The 21,199-nt window shown below is 35.3% G+C and overlaps 1 protein-coding gene and 1 pseudogene across 1 annotated transcript; both read left to right on the top strand.

Moving 5' to 3' along the window:
• Positions 1–2,036: 2,036 nt before the first annotated feature.
• On the top strand, positions 2,037–12,344 carry LOC109167346 (annotated as a pseudogene).
• A 1,406-nt stretch (positions 12,345–13,750) lies between these two features.
• LOC109167344 (homeobox-leucine zipper protein HOX4-like) lies at positions 13,751–14,810 on the top strand. The gene is given in 6 exon segments (XM_019316366.1): positions 13,751–13,757; positions 13,854–13,956; positions 13,958–14,087; positions 14,198–14,298; positions 14,300–14,579; positions 14,581–14,810. Coding segments are annotated over 6 exon segments (672 nt in total). The 3' UTR covers positions 14,632–14,810.
• The last annotated feature ends 6,389 nt before the right edge of the window (positions 14,811–21,199 follow it).

Below are 21,199 nucleotides of genomic sequence, written 5' to 3'. Positions count from 1 at the left end.
AAAACACATGCTGATCTCATATCATGCAAATCCATATTCAATTGAGAGAAAGGAATTTCATGCTTAGTTGATTTTAACTAAACCAATTATGCACGTCGGTAATGAATTCCTGTTTTGTAAGTGATTCATCCTTTAGTAAGTTTTTACTTCAGTTGGAACCTTTTCTTTCCAAGTCTTTTTTGGGAAATCAAATTTTGGGCAGTAAAGATACATTATATTATAGCTCGGTTGAAGGAATGAGAAGTGGAAACCAACGGCCATTGTGGTTCCCAACTTCCCAACTATGCCATGCTGATTTGATCTTAAAACTTTACCTCTGTTGTAAGGAAGTGCTCACCAAACTTGGCCAGCTCATCTTCTCAAAAGGGAATATTTCTTTATACAAATAGTAGACAACTAGGTTGTACTCTTATTTTTGTAGTTAATAATATTTACACAGCTTACCCAACACCAGTTTCTTGTAGGATGTAATTAAAGTTCTTGAAATGCAAGAAGACAGAGAAAGGAGAGATTTGCGGAGATCAACAACGGAACACAACAAACATTTGGAAATGCAAAAAGGAAAGATTGCGACACCAAGGCATGAATTTGTGTAGCGGATTGAAATGATTACATTAAGGGGCGTTTGGTTCACGGAATGTTAGATTACCTTAGGAAATGTTAGATTACTTTATAAAATGTTAGATTGCTGGGAATGTTAGATTCCTGTGTTTGGTTAAAATTGAGTTATGTAATATAATCATGTTTGGTTTAGGGTTACATATATATATATATATATATATATATATATATATATATATATATATATATTCTTAACATATTTTCATATGTTTTAATAAATTTAAAAATCAAATCAAATAAATAAGATAACGGTATCATATATAATTACATGATTTTAAAATATTAACTAAAATCTTGAATTTGAGAAACAAAATTATTTTATATGCTAACATAATGTAACAAAAAAATATAATATAATTACAAAAATAATTATATAATAATAATAATAATAATAATAATAATAATAATAATAATAATAATAATAATAATAATAATAATAATAATAATAATAATAATAATAAGCTAACATAAAATATATATCTTTAAATAATTAGAATTAAAATGACAAAATTTATAAATATCGAAGGTTATCTTACATTACTTAACAAAATGAAGGGAACCACATTCCCTTCAAAATTCTATGTGGAGGGAATGTTGCATTCCCTGGGAATGTTATATTCCCTCAGAGAATATGAACCAAACATAGGAATGTAAGCTCGGGAATGTCACATTCCCTTGGTTTTGTAACATAACCTGAACCAAACGCCCCCTAAGGGTGTGTTTGGTTCGCACATAGGAATCGGAATCGGAATGGGTATCAAATACTTGGTAATGATAATGGGTTTTTGTGAAAGTATTTAACATGTTTGGTAGTAGGGTGGAATGAGAATGATTACTAATAGTAGTGCTTGAGAATGAATAAGGGAATGAAACCCTTATTTTATTTGGGTATGAGTTTTTCAATTGATGGGGTATTCGAAACCTATAGTAGTGTTCTAAAAATCTATCAACCAAACAATAACAATCAATTTCATACCCATTCCTATGGGCAAAACCCACCAACCAAACACACCCTAAGGCTGCACTATTGCTCACAACATGTTGCTGCTGTATAGCCTGTTCTAGAATTGGTCAGGTAAAGACATTTTCTCTTTTTTTCTTTTTTTTTTTCTTTAGGAAAAATGGTTAAATAGGCTCCTAAATTTTATACCAAAAGTCAATTAAGCACCTGAAATTTTAAAAATTATAAGTAAACCCTTAAACATGTTATTTTTGGTCAAATAAGTCAAATTTATCAGTAACCAACATGTTATCGATAAAATTACAATGTTGACTATATTTTTTGCCGTTAACCGAAAAAATCTGATCAGAAAACATTGCCATCAACTAAAAGGTTGCCTTTTTCTAACGAGGGCGACCAGAACTGGTTGTCTTCCCCCGGAGAAGGCAACTAGAAAGGTCGCCTTCTCTGGTAGATGGCGAGCCGTCGCCGGACTGATGTATGAACTAAAATGACATGTCATTTACCGATTTTTGGATTTCATTGATCTCAATTTGACATTTTAAATTGTGTAATTGCACTTTTTAAAAATTTAAGGACCTAGATGACTTTTCAAGTAAAGTTTAGGGACTTATTTGACTCTTTTTTCTTTTTCTTTTTTTAATAATATTCAAAAGTTTCCAAAGAGTTATTGAGATGAAATGTAGTTACAAGAGTAGACTTTCCAACAACTTAAATATATACTGGTAAAAATAAGAATCGAAACGATAAAACTGTTCAAATCTTACTATCACTACTCAAACCATACCATTTTTCCAAACAGATTTTTAAATAAGGCGACCAACCTATTACCTATCGAACAAGCAACGAATTAATAACCCCTCCCCCTCCGCCCTTCCTAATTTTTAATTCAAATTAAATTAAACCTTGTTATTTAAGATAGAGCTACAATATAACATTTATTTGTTTCGTAAGAAATATAACATCAATTAAAATAATTCGGTTATTTCGATTTTTCGATTGATTATTGATTTTTCAAGAGAAAATCGAAAACCGACTAAAAAATCGAAGATTAATCTAAAGAAGAAAAAAAAATCTAATCTCATCTCATTTACATTTTGCAAGTCCAGTCAGTCTATCACATTAATTCTAATGGATGAGTAGCTTATCACAAATTGTGTTACAACTACCCGCATACACACATTAGGAAAATAGAAAGATGAGTTCTAATATGTAATTGGTGTATGATTAACCTATCCAATTTTACTAAGCAAATCATGTTACACATTTTAACATTTGTCCCAGGAAACTCTTTCTATACATGTGAGACCAAAATTTCAGCTATGTTCTGTCCTTACTTACGAAAGAACACACTACAGAGTTTTATTGTTTAACGAGTATAAGAGCATCCCAAAAGGGGGTTTTGGACCAAATTTTGAGAAATTATGGGTGGTGTAACACCCCCTAATTTCCAAGCTATTTAAAGCCTTAAATATGCAGATATCTAAACAAAACATCAAACACAGCGGAAGACTGAAAGAGGAATATATAAACTGGAAGTAAAAGGGGTGCTATGCCACGCTCACCCAGCGGTGAACGCACAGGCTAACATCTGCATAATTCAACATCTAAAACCATACATGTTCAAAGTACTAAGTCTATACTTGGCTCACAGGCCACAAAACACAATAAAGGAGCTACACTAGCTGACACTAAACCGCGCACTCGTCTAAACATCACCTGAAAGAAACAAATAAAAGATGGGACGACGCCCGGTCAGCGAATAATGCTGGTAGCCGACCAATACATGTGAAATATCATACATAGATAAGATATACATTTGTAAAGTCATTTGCGAATACATATATATATATATATATATATATATATATATATATATATATATATATATATATAAAAGTTCAAAACCAAGAGCAAAGGTCAACACAAGACTCAAAGCACTCACAACAAGATAAGGGAACACATCCCAAGACTACACGAGATACAACGGCGACTCACAAGGACGGCTCAAGGTATAATCTATCATCACACAATAGATTAACACACGACATGCACAACTCAAACGAATAAGGACACGACCCATAGCAACACATGCCTTTGTGACAACACACGTCACAAGAAGAGAACTCACAACAACGGCTACACAAGCCTTCGTGACATCACCCATCACGAATTGATACGCCTTCCTTATGCCCGGTTCCAACCTTATGGCTACCCCCAACCTTATGTCTAGTTCCAACCTTTACCTCCAGGAACCCTGTACACCAAGTCCAACCTTTTCCCTCCGAGGACCGTCGTTCCCTCTCCGACAGATCTCCAACAGAACCACCGATTTCATAGTACACGAGGGTACCGATCACACACACGGCAACACATGCCACCCAAGAAATATGTGAACCTTACACAAAGGTCACAAACTCCATAATCACGTCATGGCCACCACGAGGACCACTGCCGTACCTTGGTGACTAGTGTCCCATACCACTAATTGTGCAATCCAAGTACAGCCACACACACCACACCTCAACAGGAATCAATCAACGGATCACAACGAAGATATGAAACCACACTCAATCAAGGAATGGATCACAGTCCAACAACAACGATGAATAACACAAGTCATCATCAACAATAGGAAGGTACAAACAACACACATGCTAGCATTTAAACACCGAACTAGCATGCTTATCAAGCGGGTAAACCAAACATAGTTCCGAAGAACACACAAGACTCATCACGGTTCAACGAATCACAATGTTGAACACTTAGCACGATTCAAGACACCAAAACCTACATGGATTCCTACCATATAGTTCTAGACATACGAAACATCAAGAAGACGCTCAAATAGTTCCACAAAAGACCATCGGGAAGTCAAAAGACCAAATACCGAGTCAAAAGAATCACGGGGAACGAATCCCCAACCAACCACATCATGTTCCCCGCGGGTGGACCCACGGGTAGGCCCTACCCGTGGTTCTGCCCGCGGGTACACTACCCACCGCCCTTGTACCCCGCGGGTAGGGTGGCGGGTGGATGCCGCCTACCCGCCGTTCCGCCCGCGGGTACGTACCTGTACACCAAAATAATCCCTTCGGGGATTTTCAACTCCAAGCTCAAATTCAAGTCCAAAACATGCCAAATCTCACCAAATACAACAAAATGACTTGAATCAAAGGAATAGCCAAGCAATGGCATACAAGAACCCTAAACACAAGCTCTAGATATGCATTTTCACAAGACAATGCATAAACACTCACATTTCATAGCAAAATACATGTAGAATCCAATAAATCATCATATAGGTAAGCAAAATAGATTTTGTAGAGCATGAGTTACCTCTTGTAGACAAAAACCTTCACTTAACACTTCACCAAGCTCCTAATAAGGCTCACCTTCCAAACCCACTTCAAGAACACACCAAAAGATCATAAAGATTCTATCTTTAAGAAAAGACACCTTAGAAAACACTAAAAACACAAGATGAACATAGATCTTACCCTCCTAGATGCCCAAATGTATGAAAGGTAGAATCTTAGAGACAACTCTTGAAGATTTGACAAAGCTTCAACTTGGCTTGGAAGAAAAGCTATCTACCTTTTTAGAGAGAAGGTAGAGCTAAAGTTTGGAAAGTGTAAGGAGAGAAATGAGGATTGTCTACTAGGTTAGCTTGCATTACTAACACAAGGTGAAAAGTCATGAATACCCTTACTAAAATGAAGAGGTGTAAGGGGACAAGGGAACTCCTCACAAAGCTTAAGGTACAACCTTGACTTTGGGGTTGACTAGTCAATTATTAGTCCCTGACTATTGAATTTTTAGGATTTTTAGGAATTAAGATACCAATTGAATTAGGATTAATTACTTAATTAATCCCTTAATCGATTTTGGATTACGGGTGTCACGGGTGGGGTGGAGGAAAGAGAGGGGAGAGAGAGAAATTGAAGACACATAACATGATATGTTGGCGCACCCAGGCCGACCTTGAAACCGAGTAAATTCGACAGCTGTATTGTTGGCGCCACTTAACATTTTTTGAGAAGTTATTCTCCCCCACTCATTGCAGAACCAAGAAGAAGAGCTCAAGATTTGGGCAGAGAGTTGCCATTTGTTCAATCAAGTCTTCCCAGCAGAGTGTTGGGGATTTCGCGACAGTTTCCCAGATTAAAGACGACCTTTTTGATGTGTTTCGAGGTTTGAATTGGCTACGTTGTTTCAGGCCTTCACTTTCTGCATTTCTAATGTGAGATATATAGATAAGATGTGTTGGTTTGTAGGGATGAATAGAGGCATATTTGGAGTGCCCAATGAGAAGAAGAACAGAATTGAACAACTGGTTATGCTGCTGGAATCGCAGAACCCAACTCCTGAACCAACTCTTTGTCTGGACAAGGTGCTGTAATTGTTTCTTTCTTTGATTTACGATAAAGTCCGCACCTTTATCGCTACTCGAAAATGCCCTTTGGGTGAAGCTCACCCCCTCGTAAGTCTAGGTCGTAAAGCCTGCTCGAAGATGCACTCTGGGTGAAGTCCGCTAGCCTTGTAAGTCTAGGTCCTTAGCAAGGCAAAGTAAGAATGTCCATAGATGACTCTCAAGGGGAGTCGAATGTGAAACTTTGTGTTTATCGAGCTAACTGTCTGGCCAATTGGATTTGTTTCTTTCTAGTATCTGGTATTTAGTGTCCCTACGAGACTCATCCGAATTCAGTTTGACCATTGATTGGGGAAGGGCTAGCCTAGGACGCTTTACGATTGCATTAATTAATAGTCTGCTTACTAACGTTCCTAAGCTTTCGGGTTAGATTGATCCATTTGTGAAGGTTTCTTATCTTGCTTGAAATTTGGCAGGTAGCAGGAAGCTGAAAACTGGTTTACAGTACCATCACTATACTGGGGCCAAGAAAAACAAAGTTGGGATTGAGAGATTTGATCAGTCTAGGAGATTTCTTCCAGAATATTAATGTTGCTGAGGTATGTATGCCTCAACAATCCTTCACACTCACCTACACTGGGATTGGTATTTCCCTCAACAAATTCAAAGTTGAAGAAACATATGCAAACCCTAATATCTGCTTAAAATCAGTCTTGACCTAAAGATGATTCAAAGCTAGAAGTATAGGGTAAAATGCAGCTTGAGTTAACTATTTTCATAGTTACTGAATTACACAATTTTGTGATGGCAAATGGAGGGGAAAGCAGTTAATGTGATAGAGTTCAGTGCCAGAGGACTTAACTTCTTGAGTGGACAGTTGAGGATTGAAGCATCCTTCAACATTGCCTCTAACTCAGTTAAGTGTTTGCTCTTTTCTTCTCTGTTTTTTTTTTTTTTTTTTTTTTTTTTTGGATAATCGACTCTACCCGACAAAAAACCACAAGTTTTACACTCTTTTCTCATTTTTTTCAAGAACAGAGAGTTGATATAAGTTACAATAGCTCAACAATCACGCCAGATAATGTTGGAAATCAAAACAATGTCGACCAGAAAAATACAAGCTTGAAAAATTAGAAAGAAGAAACTTGAAAATGTTTGTGGCATGTTTATAAAACACTTCCTTAAAAGCGATTTTCCGGTGACGGTGTAGTCAGACTTTCCGGCACGCTTTCGACTGGAAACATAGACCTGCTACACTTAGCTTACACCAACTATTGCGTAGGTGAACCTAGCTTTGCTCAGACGAAGACAAAAGTAGAGAGAAAGGCTATGTAGAGATTGTGGTTTTCTTTCACTATGTTGGACGCTGCTTATATAGTGTATAAAATAAAAGCAAGCTCCATTTTCATCCATGGATTAGCGTAGGAGTAGGGATGTGATGTTGAGAGTGTTACACGTGCCCATGGCCTCCCTCATACATGGGCAAGGTGAACAAACTGATCCAAATTAGTAGGCGCATGAAAGAATGACTATTTTGAATGTATTTCCAACAATCCCCCACACATTTAAAATAGAATGCTAGAATCCCCCACACATTTAAAATAGAATGCTAGAAAGGCAACGTCTGAGCAATAAAAACGAGTTGATCTTACTGTCAGTGTTTAAACTTGAACTGACACGTAGTGACACTGAGTAATTTTCTTTCCGAGAGTGATATGAATCTTGAACTCAACGGTTAGACAAATTTTGAACTCAACGCATACATCAAGTCTAATTTGTAGGTTCTATAGAAGTCAAACTCTTGACTTTTTATAAATCCCTTAGTGATTTAGGTATGTTACACCTATCTCATCATAGGTTTTCAACTCTGAATATAGACTTGTCAAGTCTATCTCAATATAGACTTTTAATTTTGTCAAGTCTATCTCAAATATAGACCTTTAACTCTGTCAAGTCTATCACAATATAGACCTTTAACTCTTTCAAGTCTATCCCAATATAGACCTCCCTTAAAAGGCTATTGAGTAGTGAAAACCTTTTCATGATTTCGTTTGACCACAAGAGTGGTACCCATCATGAATTCTTTACCTCACTAGGTTTAAACACATCTCCATTGTGATTACTTCGTTAGTAACCAACTGTCATACAGACTCATGTCTGACTTTTATGTCTCTTCTCTTACTAATTAGACACCATTCTTATAAACACAAACGGTAGTTTGTGAATCACAATGTATAGGCATGGAAGGTGTTGGACACCCCCATATATAATGGCACATCTTTCCAATAGATTTTTCAACAATTCTGCTTCTTGGCTTGCTAGATCAAGGTTTACAGATAATGGCACATCTGTACTGTGATGAGTATTTCATTTACTCGCAAATAGTTCACTTTAGATATTCATGCTGCCATAGAAGCGAATTTGCTACTACCGGTGAAGGCTCACAACAATAATGTTTCCCCCGAAGGTTAACACAACAATCCCCGTCTCCATGCACCCAGAGCAGGAACATCCACAACATTCTCAGAGTGAAAAGAGGACAAAAGAGTTAATAAGACAATGTTTGTCTATGTGTTCTAACTCAACAATACCCCACCTTAAATAGTAAAAGGCCAAATAATTAGGACCATATACTGTCTAACAAATCTTGGTATTTACCACCCTAAGGTGAATCGTGGACCAAGACTAAGTTATCAGTAAAATATTAGCCACACTTGCATTCTCAACAATCCCCCACAAATGCAAAGGAATGACAATGATGCTAAGACTCTGAGAAGTATAAAGGTTTGACACTTAAGTGCTAGTGAACGAATCTTGAACTGACACGTAGTGACACATGGTATCCTCTGATCTAGTACAGTGAGTGAACGAATCTTGAACTTTTAGACTAGAGGTTTAAACCTAGCGACACACATCACACCATGGATCTTGTGTAAATTCCGTAGAAAACTACATCTATATATATAGCCCAACTGAACTTCGGTTGCTCATGAGTGCTCTAGAAAGATAGCTCATATCTTTCAACAAAGGCGTCTAACCCTTTTCACTCAAGTAGGTGATTTTCTTAAGTCTATCTCAATATAGACTATACCCCAATTAGGGCATCAATTATATATATTAAGTGGTGAATTCATTAAGTCCATCTCAATAGGACCACCTATCTCATAAGGTTATAAATTCATTAAGAGCTGTTGCTCAACATCACCAGTACACACACACCATAGAATGACCAATTGGTGTACTACTTTGTGATTATTTCCATGGCTTCGTTTGACCACAAAAGTGGAGTCCACCATGAATTCATCACCTCTTGAGCTTTAAGCCATTTCATCAATAATTTAACGACTAACATCATAATTAGTCTTCTCTAATAAAGTAGATCATCTCGATCAAACTTACGTACACTTTAACGTGTACTTTATTTATTCATAAACAATTCCCTTGAAATTTTCATGTTCAACATGAAACATTCTCTTTTACCATTATTTTCGGTACCACAAAGAGACTTATAGGAAAGAAATATATAAAGAGTTAATTACCCCCACAATGCAATACTTACAAATACCTTTCTCAAAAATATTTGATCTCTTACCCAGATTGATGTTTGGTGCCAAACATTGACTCCTTACTGATCAAGTTTTGCATATTTGTTTTGTGAAACATTATAGTTGCTCCACACTTTAATTAATACATACTTAATAATTGAATATATTTCAACAAACTTGGTTACCTCAACCCACCATAATTACACTTTAAACAGGAATTATAAGTATTTCAACCAAGATTTTAAATAATATATATATAAATGCTCATTGCTCGTAAGCCACATAAATAATGTTGTTTGCATGTTATTTCAAATTAAACAACATAATCACAAATTTCACATAATTTTATTGAGATTAATTAATCTCATTTTCAAAGAAATATATTCAAACTAACGTTTATTAGAAATGATTTATTTGCATAAATTTCAACAAGGTAAATTTAACATATAATAGCTTTATAACATTTAAAGCTGGTCCAACTTCACCATTTTTCCTTCCCTTGAGGAAATTGATAACTCATATATAGCATTGATATAATGCAAACCAATCAAATTTCATATTTATTCGAAAAAGAACACATAGTCCTCACTTATGAAAATTTAAATCAACGCTATTATTACACCACTTATTTCCAAGGCTTAGATATTTTAACATCATGTGAAAATCAATCTCATTTTAGGTGATAATCAAGTAGCGCTCTACATGATCAACACGCTCTCAAGTCTAATGGTGAAATCGAAAAAAAACCATCTTTCAAAAATGATTTAAGCTTTATTGAGAATTTGACTCTTCCCTATACAAATAAATTTCAACAATTTAAACTAGCCTTTGATATGTGCTTGTAACCATTATAAAACTAAATTGAGTACATGCTTCATATTTCTAAGGTAATGAAAGAATAACATATATGCATCTCATATATATCCCCAATTCATTGCATGTTAATTTAAATAACATGCAATGTGATTTTTCATTTGAAAACAAAAATCACAAAATCACTATAATGCTTTATTTCACGCACCTTACATATATCACCATAATTATATTCCCAAGTGTGTAAAACCACATAAATTAAAGAGGTATATGTGATATATAAAGCATTACCTTAAAAATGTAATAGGTCGGAACTGAGTTGTGAAACATTCTGAAAAAATAACAACCTTACATGCATGTATCACTTCTTAGTTATACAAATCTCGTATGTTTCGGCGTCGGGACCCTGGGTAGTCATGCAGCTATGGAGACTTGCACCAACTGAAAAAAGTCATCAAGTTTTGCCTAATATCCTCCATAGATCAGGCCCATAGATTCACAACTTTGTTTATTGATCAAACAAATTGGTGTTATAAGGGCAGAACTTGCTTAGATCATGATTCATACTGCATGTAAACATAACACTTTTACTCCATAAGGATTAAGGAACTAGTATTGATAATTTTATCAAGGTGTAAAGATCCATATACCTTGTAAGAGTAATAGTATTTAAATTAAAAAGCTTGCATAATACTTAGCTTAATTAAGGAGGATGCATTAGACCCATATACACTTAGCTTCAATCGTGCTGCCAGGATATGATACTGCATACTGCAAAGTATAGAAACCGAAACCATGCATCATCAAGTTGACCCTAAAATTTAAGTTTCAAATGGTCAGAATCTCTCCAGTAGCAGCAGAATCATTCAACTCATCCGCAGCAAGCGCCATGGTTCATTTTTCCACCTCCTCCTCTTCACAGCCGTTTCACAAGAAATATTGACTGCATTTATTCAACGGTTTCCACAGCCGTTACCGCTGCCCACAACGTCACCACCATTCTCGAAGGCCACCCGGAATACAACCAGTTCATCATCGACTACCTCTCCCGAACTAAGCTGGCCGACGAGATCAACAGCAATGCGCTTGGGAACTTGGGCTTCGTCAACATTACGGATCAGAAAGGTGGGAAATTAAAGTCAGGTTCGGATATGCTCTTCCCGGTTCGCCATTGGCGTCTCTGTACACCAAGTCTGTTAAGCAACGTGATCATCACCTACAACATAACCTGACATCAACGTTCACCGTTTATGGCTTCACTGTAGTGTTGGTCTTCAAACTCTCATTTAGTTACGACAGACACTGTATTGGAAATCGCTTTTAACTGTTGGAAATCAAAACAATGTCGACCAGAAAAATACAGGCTTGAAAAATTAGAAAGAAGAAACTTGAAAATGTCTGTGGCGTGTTTATAAAACACTTCTTTAAAAGCCATTTTCCTGTGACGGTGTAGTCAGACTTTCCGGCACACTTTCGACTGGCAACACAAACCTGCTACACTTAGCTTACACCAACTATTGCATAGGTGAACCTAGCTTTGCTCAGAGGAAGACAAAAGTAGAGAGAAAGGCTATGTAGAGATTGTGGTTTTCTTTCACTACGTTGGACGCTGCTTATATAGTGTATAAAATAAAAGCAAGCTCCATTTTCATCCATGGATTAGCGTAGGAGTAGGGATGTGATGTCGAGAGTGTTACACGTGCCCATGACCTCCCTCATACATGGGCAAGGTGAACAAACTGATCCAAAATAGTAAGCGCATGAAAGAATGACTATTTTGAATGTATTTCCAACAGATAAGGTATGCATAAATCATACAAGAATCATGATCCAAAATGTGTTTTATGAGGAGAAACTCACTTTACAACATTGAGACAGTTGATGAATGTGTTTCGATCGGAAGAACTATGATCTCCTTCTTGGCATCTTCAATCCAGATGGCTGGCTCGAGATCACGTATCTTCTTTTTTTTTTTTTTTTTTTGTGTGTTGAGTTTCGATATGCACTCGAGATCACATATCAACAACATTAAAAATATTATTAAACACAATAAATAAATAAAAAATATTAAATAAAACAAGCAAATAATAATTAATTTGAAAAATAAATAATAAACAAAACAAGAACAATGAGACATTGAAAGTATTAATTTAAAATTTAAAAAATATCTAAATTGGCATAACTCATTTAACTCATATATCTCAAAATATCAAATATGTGTACACTAACGCTTATAATATAATGAAACAAATCTCTAACAATTCTAGAATTTGAAGCAACACAATATAATGTATTACCAATGAAGTAGAATGTCATCCTTGTTTTGACAGGCGTTTGGTTGGGAGGAAAAGAATTGTAATTCGATGGAAAAAGAAAAATGTAAAATAAAGTATGAATTCAAATTATATTATTTAGTAGTGAAATTTGAACTCATACTTTATTCTACATTTTTATTTTTCCACCAAATTATATTATTTGATAGTGACTAAAGACATTATAATCAAATGACATAATTGTAACTTTCTCAAATGAAAGTCTGCGTTATAACTAAGTCCGTATAAATAATACAATTTTTTCATAGGTCAAAGAATTGCATTAGAATTGAATTGTCATTAAATTCTACCAAACACACCCCTGGATTATTAACGTCATTGAGCTAAACAAAATATTTAAAAAAAAAAAAAAAAAAAAAAAAAAAAGGTGTAGATTACCTGCAATAGCCGGTGAGAAGAGTCAATTCTTGCATTTGGCATGAATTTAAGTTTCATTTCATTTAGCCCCCACGGCCAACGGCCCACCCCACCCCAAACCTAACCACAGTTAGTTTAACCCTACAATTGACCCGGCTCTGGATTTATTTAAACACAGACTAGCTTGGTTCTGAACTGGTTTTACTCATCTCTCTCCCCTCTCTCTTTTTCTCTCTCTGTTTTTCAAAACCATTATTCTTCAATATCAATACTCTCCAGACCCTTAATGATGAGAGTGTAGAATGAAAGAGTGTGGGTGGGTTTCATTTCTTGTAATTTGCTTGTGTTTTTCATGAGTTGTGAGGTGGATGAAGTAGCATTGTTATTAACACTTAAAAATGGAGTCTTTCTGCTCAAACCAGAGGGAAAAGGCTTTCATAATTCCAAGAACCAAAAAGCATATATAATCTAAACAAAGAGTGCTCCGATCTGAACTCTTGAAAATGTTTTTGATTGAGTTTTTTCCCAGCGGCAGCCACTGGGCAGCTCTGATTCCCTGGGCGCTCTCATGTCCATCTGTCCACCCACTACAGGTGCTTATTATTATTACCAAAATTCCCCACTCACAATCTTTTATTCTCTTTCAATGGTGTTCTTTCAAGATTCAAAAATGCCCCCATTAATGAAATTCTTTCTTTTTGGTCAATGGAGTGTAGTTTCTCAAAATCATAACAGTTTGTTTCCAGTTATGGCAAGTTTTGTGTGGTTGGGTGTTCCCTAAAGTGTTGGGTTTGAACTTTGAATTGCAGATGATCCCAGTCAATCAGTCGATGTTGGAAGGGCTTGACGAGGAAGAAGGCGGCGGCGGTTGAGTGTGGACCAAGTGAAGGCTTTGGAGAAGAATTTTGAGGTGGAGAACAAGCTGGAGCCGGAGAGGAAGGTGAAGTTGGCCCAGGAGACAGGTGGCGGTGTGGTTCCAGAACCGCCGCGCACGGTGGAAGACCAAACAGCTGGAGAGAGACTACGGCGTGCTCAAAGCCAACTATGAAACTCTGCAGCTTGACAAGGAATCACTCCTCAAACAAGTATGCCAAACAAACCAACAAAATTCTATGAATTTCGCCTTTTGTTGTTTGTTTGTTTTGGATCGGTTTTAATGGCAGTTTTTTTTATAATTTTATCTTCAATTCTGCAGATTTGCGACCTGAAAGCAAAACTAAACGGAGAAATGAAGGAGGAGGGAATGGAGTCGGAGGGCAAGGATGCAAAGCCAAACTCCGATGAAATAGAGCTGAATGGCGAATTTCAAAGACGGGTCATCGGACAGCGATTCCAGCGTGATCCTGAACGAGGAAACCAGCAGCTACCACTCCTCGGAGGCGTTCTTGATATCCCACGAACCCTTCCCGGACTGCTTCAAATTGTCGGAGCATTTTATGCTGGCGACGGCCGTTTTCGCCGACGCCGCCGTCCATAAGCTGGCGTATCCGCCCCTACAGCTCGTGAAAATTGAGGAACAGTTAAGCAGCGAGGAATCATGCAGTACTCTGTTCTCCGACGAACAAGCTCCTACCCTCCCCTGAGCCTGATCCTGAGAGCTGGAATAACTGGAAAGAAGATGAACAATAAAAGAAACAAAACAATGAAACGCCGTTTAGTTTCTTGAAACTCCGACGTGGCGCCGGCCGGGTGGAATTTTTGTATAGTAATGTTAAGACTTAAGATTAGTCTCTGTATTGTAGAAAACGAAGATGTTTCGCATCTTGGCATAAGATTCAAGAAATCTGAAGAGCTGAAAAATAAAAATTAAAAAAAATGGCGGAGTTGAATGACGTAAGGGGTTGTGACGCGGTGGCGCGGCCGCACAGATTATACATTTTAGTATTGCATTAAAAAGGAGTAGTTATGCTGAGCATCCGTATGCACCATGGTGCATACAGATGCAAAAACGACGTCGTTTTATAAAAACGCGCGTCTTTCGTTAAAAAAAAAACAATCAAGTTCGATTTCCAGCAACATCATTATGTTGTTATTCATTATGGAATTTTAGTTCATAGATTATGAAATTTTAGTTCATCGATTCTGGAATTGTAGTTCATCGATTCTGAAATTTTAGTTCATAGATTCTCGAATTTTAGTTCATTCATTCTGGGAATTTTTAGTTCATAGATTAAATTCTCAAAGTTTAGTTCATAGATTCTGGAATTATAGTTCATAGATTCTGGAATTATAGTTCATCGATTTTGAAATTATAGTTCATTCATTCTGAAATTTTTAGTTCATAGATTAGATTCTGGAATTTTAGTTCATAGATTCTGAAATTATAGTTCATCGATTTTGGAATTATAGTTCATCGATTTTGAAATTTTAGTTCATATATTGTTGCTGAGAATCGAACCTGATTTTTTTTTAAGGGGAGACGCGCGTTTTTAATAAAACGACGTCGTTTTTGCATCCGTATGCACCATGCATGATGCATACGGATGCACAACATAATTTGCCATTAAAAAGAGCGCCATTTAACACTTAGGCGCAACAAGCCACAACATCCTTTACTATAAGTCCCAATAGAGCAAGCCCAGAGGGCTAACGAACCTAGAAAGACTTATCAGACTTATATCATTCTTCATTCCTTGATTAGTCAATCGTGAGGACCTAGGATTGTCAGGTGGCCTAACGACAGTTTGTGGGTCTACCTTAGTAGGGTCTTTTATTAGTTTAGAGGATTGTTCGATCGGTTTGGAGGTAGTAGGTCTTCCACCTCTAACTGGAAGGGAAATATTTAGTGTAATTCTATTTTATACTCTCAACTTTTATTTTTTCTCACATGTTCTTGATGTAAACACTTTTCTGTGAACTCACATGATGAAAATTAACTAATTTTTATTTGCCACATCAAAAAGTACAAGCAAGGGAGTAGAATTTTAACTGGAATACCTTGATGTCATTCCAAAGTTCATGGTGGGCGACCCGTGGTTGGAGAACATTCCAAAAAAAAAAAAAAAAAAGGAGCAAACATAGATTAGAATGTACTAAGGGGGTGTATTCAATCAAGACTTTTAAAGAGTTTCAAAGACTTTTAAAGTGATGGATTTTAAATGACTTTTATAGAGATTTTGTAGACTTTCATAGAATCGTTTAAACTTTCATCAATTTTGTAAGAGTCTTTAAAAATTCATAGGACAAATATTTATAGACTTTGAAAAACATTTTCATATTAAAAAGTCTACAACAGTCATTAAAACTCTAAATTGAATACACCCTTACAAACATTTCATAAGAAGAATGTCGTAGATTGAATAACTCAACATCATTTTCAGAGTCATGACCTTGTCCGAAAATATCTTGGAGATGATATCATACACCTCGAATTAGTGGGCAACAAGCTGGAGTGTGATTATGGCTCTTTTTAATGCAATTACTCAAATGGCATCCAAAAGTAAAATACTATACCAAATGTATTTTTCAAATGTAATCATTATGCTGATTCATAATATATATATATATATATATATATATATATATATATATATATATATATATATTCTGCCCCGCACCCGCACCTGCACCCGCACTTATATATATTATTATTAGTATTAATTTATTATATAAATTATGTATATTTTATAATTAAAAATGTAGAATGAATTAAACTTCTTAGTTTTTTTTTGTTTATGAAAATTAAATAGGAATAGCACAAATAACATAATGAGTAAACACTTAATACAATTTATACTACCAACACAATTTTAGTTCCAATTCAGGATTAACTTCATTGGCTCTGATTAAATTTTAGAGTTATGTTCAAACTTATAAAAAAATCCATGTGATAACTAGAATTGTAATATAAAACTTTTATTAGATTTAAGTCTAATATTAATAATTAGAGTTGCAAGTTGGGTATTACCCGCACCCGCAAAATTCCCGTGAGGACGGGTATGGGGTAGGAGTTTCATTACCCGCGCGGGTGCGGGTGCGGGGGCGAGGATATATCCCCGCACCCACCCTGCCCCATTGCCATTCCTAGCCGAATTTATATATTAATAAATCGTAATTATTTATACTCTAATAAAAAAGCAAAGCAATTAACTATATTATTATTATTATTATTAAAAAAAAAGTCAGAAGTGGGAACTTGAATCTTGACTCTTGAGGAATAAAAGCAGGGGATCCGATCCATCGACACAGTAATAATCATAACAACAATAGTATAGTTATATTATACAAGGTGGTGTCAGGAACATTTACGGCTGTACGCTTGTTATCAATTTTGAAGTAATTAGGGCATAAATTGTTTTTATTGACACCCATGCTTAAATTTGGCTATATTACCCTTAGATTTAACACCCACTTGACAAAAATTATAATGGAGGACTATTTGTAGTCAAAAATGAAAGTTAAGGTATATGTTTTGGTCGAATTAAAAGTCGAGGGCTAAAAGGAGTACTACTCCAATAGTCAGAGGAGCATTTGTAGTATTAAAAATATTTTTTTTAAATTATAATTTTACTTTGAAAAAAAATGAGAAATATGAAGGAAAAGGAGAAACCTCTAGAGAAGGAAGTTTGCCTTAAGAATTCATCTATGCACTCCATTTCTACACTGGATTTATTTATAGGCACTTTAACACTGTCACGCACCTCAAGAGTGAAGCAGTGGACCTTAGTTCAACTAATGATATACCAAAACATATATAGGAGTTATTATAATTTGAAAATACTCAAAAAGTAACAATTTTTAGTAGGTTGCATTTAATATTTTTAGATACCTTTTCTCGAATACTAGGGTATACAATCATAGTTTTTCAGTTCTTGTTGATTTAAAATGGAATAAGGTTCAAATTGATCATTGAATGTAACCTGAAAATGCAACTAGGCCACTGAACGAAAAAAAAAAAAAAAAAGAAGAAGAAGTACAATTAGACCACTGAGCACTCCAAAAACGTGTAAGGTCACTGAACACTTCAAATGTATGCAATTTCACCGTATAGCAGGTTACCATCAATTTTAACCGTTACCTGCTTGCGTGGCAGCTGAGTTGACATTTTTAATAATTTTTAATAATTTTTTTTTAAAAAAACATTAAATAAAAAATAAAAATAAAATAAAATGACAGGGCGGCCACCCCGTTGTTTTTTTTTTTAAAGAAATTTTTTTTATTTATTATTTTTTAAAATTTATTTAAAAATTATTAACAAATGCCAACTCAGCTACCACGGAAGCAAGTAATCTGCTAAAAGTGATGGTAACCTGCTATCAGGTGAAATTGCATACATTTGAAGTGTTCAGTAGCTTAATTGCAATTTTTTTTTTGTTTCGTTCAATGGCTTAATTGCATTTTTGTGTTACGTTCAGTGGCCAATTTGAACCTTATTCCATTTAAAATATAGACCTTCAAAACCCTAGCCCTCCAAATTAGGGGATATTACTTTATTGTTCCAAATAAAATTTGCTTATGCAGCATAATCATTAACTAATAGGAAAATGAATGTTCTTGCTGTTATCATAAGGATTCTTTAATCGTTTCTTCCTTATTATTAGTATTTTTAGTTCATCTAATATTCATTAAAAGACTTTCTGTTTTATTATTCAATAGATATATTTTACGTCTACATTGAATTTCGAAAACATAGCTAATACTCCGTCTACATTGAATTTCGAGAACATAGTTAATACTCCGTCTGTATTGGTTTATGTCCTATTTACTATTTATTGGTCACATCTTCTTTCCTCACTTATTTTCTTTAAAATATCTTTATGAATCTATATACTGGCACAACCTTCTATTAAAAAAAGTATTAGTTTATAATCAACCTTCCAAATTGTGCTCTGATATGTCTAATTTTCTCTTCAATTGGACTTCAATTCTTAGAAAGTTAAATGTGAACCAAGTGGAGCACTGGGGCTCTGATAAACCTCATACACCTACTGGCAGTTATTTACTCTTGGGAATGCAGAAAGAAGAAACTAGCAATAAACTTTATTACAGAGAATAAAAATAGCAAATATCAAAGAAATCATTCCAAAACACCTTCTACTAGGTTTAAATCCCATACCTTAAATGATCTTGTGTTGGCAATCCAAAGTCCAGCTCTCAACCACTCCCACCATCTCCTATCTTTTTAGCTGAGGCACAGATCCTGTCATTTTGGAAATGGTAACTTCTTGTTGAGCGTCGAATCAGCCAAGTTCAGCCCTTGCTTGATTTGATATGTGGCGATGTGGCTTAACATGGAGGAATGTGGTTAAATGGTTAATATTCACTTATCACCAATTGATTTTAAGAAAGAAATGACAACCAGATAACCAAAAAACTATGTGGACTTACAAGATGGATGACCTACTGGGGAGTGAGCAACTAAGCATAGTGCAGCGCTAAGATCCAACACTTTTGCTTACAATGCTTTTCAGTTTCAATAGCTTGAGTATCTCTGTCATCATAAAATCGAGTTGAGGCACAGCCCAAGCTGCCAAAAGAATTGAATAATTAAATAGAAGTTTAACAGAGAGCAGTAGCTTTATGTTACCAACAATCAGAATATTGTAACAAGACTTTCAATGATAGAGACCAGGTCTCCTCCCTGCAATAGTTTAGCCACCATTGAAATGAAAAGACCAGAATTGCACTCTAGAAACAAAGAGAGTACTGATATCCTGCAAAGCTGGGAAAGATTTTCTGAGGTATGCCAGGGGTATACTTAGCACAAGCCCAAAAAATACATGTACACATCACTTATAGCTTTCATCTTAGGCAAAAAATAGTTGGAATGTTTTTGTCGAAGCAAATTGAGGTAAGAGAGAAGTAAGGTCTAAATAGAGCACCTAAAATAGAAAAACCAAAGGCTAAACAACTTATATAGATGAGTATATACTGAAAATGCCCATGAGCAACATCTTGAAAGCCAAAAACTGCTTACAATATATTCCCACCACCATGAACATTTATATGAAATAGGATGACAAAAAATAAAGCTACAGTCAATGTATCTTACTATTCCTTTATGGTGGTTATGCCAGGATCGGAATTGAAGCTGCAGCCTGATACATGCTGAGGAAGTCTTATTTTATTATATTAAATAGTTTAGATATTAATAAATTACTAAACATGATTCCCGGCAACGGAACCAATGTTATGCGCTCCCGTCATGGGCACGGAATCATAAGGAAAAAAGAAAGAATATTAATTGGAAAAGGAAAAGAAAAAGACACTGGGTTTGCTTGAGACCCAAAACTCCCTTTGACCCTTTTTTGGGATTAAATTCTGCTTGCTATATTATTCCAAATAACACTCCCTTTTAAAGGTTGATTACAAAGGTTCCTAAACTAAGAATAATTATTTGGTAGTTTCTAAATAATTAATCTACCTAAACTAATTTTGAAGACTAAGAGTAATAGGCTAAATAACTATTTAGTAATTTCTAAATAACTATTTATTAGTATCTAAACTATGTAATATAATAAAATAAGACTTCCTCAGCATGTATCACGGCCCCTTGCAGATCAGACAAGGATAAGATTGCCATGTTGACAACTTCTGATCTGGTGGTGATGAGGACTCATTTCTAGATCTTTGTGTTGTAGAGTTGGAAGGTTTCTTGTAAATCCCACCCCAACTGTGCGGGTGATGCCAAATAAATTATTAAAAGCAAGCAAGTTTTTGTGTTTTCTTGTGTATACATTCTCTGGCTTCACAATATCTTTGAGAGAGGAATATGAAGACACATCTGGTTTTACCAAGATAAATTTTTTATATACCTCTCCTGGAAATATGTGGACTATGAAGCAAGCAGAACACTCTATTAAGCATTGTCACCTAGAAATAAACATTAACTAGTAAAAGAAAATTTCACCACATGTGAAAGATACAAGGAAATGTCCAATGATTTCAACTTCAATATATCGAAGCAGAGAAATAAGCAGTAGTAAAGATTGCAGCATTTCAGAAAATATCAAGTTCCTTTTGCATGATCAAATGTGGACCAAATATCTGGATATATTTTTTTATCATATAATTATATTTTCACTTAACCATCACCTAAGAACATGATCCAAGCATCACAAAGAAAATACTCCAGATGCAAGTCATTGTTCATATTCTTCTTGCCATCACAATACTTGTAATTTAGACTTCTCTCATTCAGGAATAGTAGGTCATGCCAATACAAAAATTATCGTAATCAATGTTTTTTAAAAAAATA

Source organism: Ipomoea nil, unplaced genomic scaffold (genome assembly GCF_001879475.1).
Source record: "Ipomoea nil cultivar Tokyo-kokei standard unplaced genomic scaffold, Asagao_1.1 scaffold3150, whole genome shotgun sequence".
Lineage (NCBI taxonomy): Eukaryota > Viridiplantae > Streptophyta > Magnoliopsida > Solanales > Convolvulaceae > Ipomoea > Ipomoea nil.
Note: the sequence above shows the minus strand (reverse complement) of the source record. Positions and strands in the feature narration are given on the sequence as shown.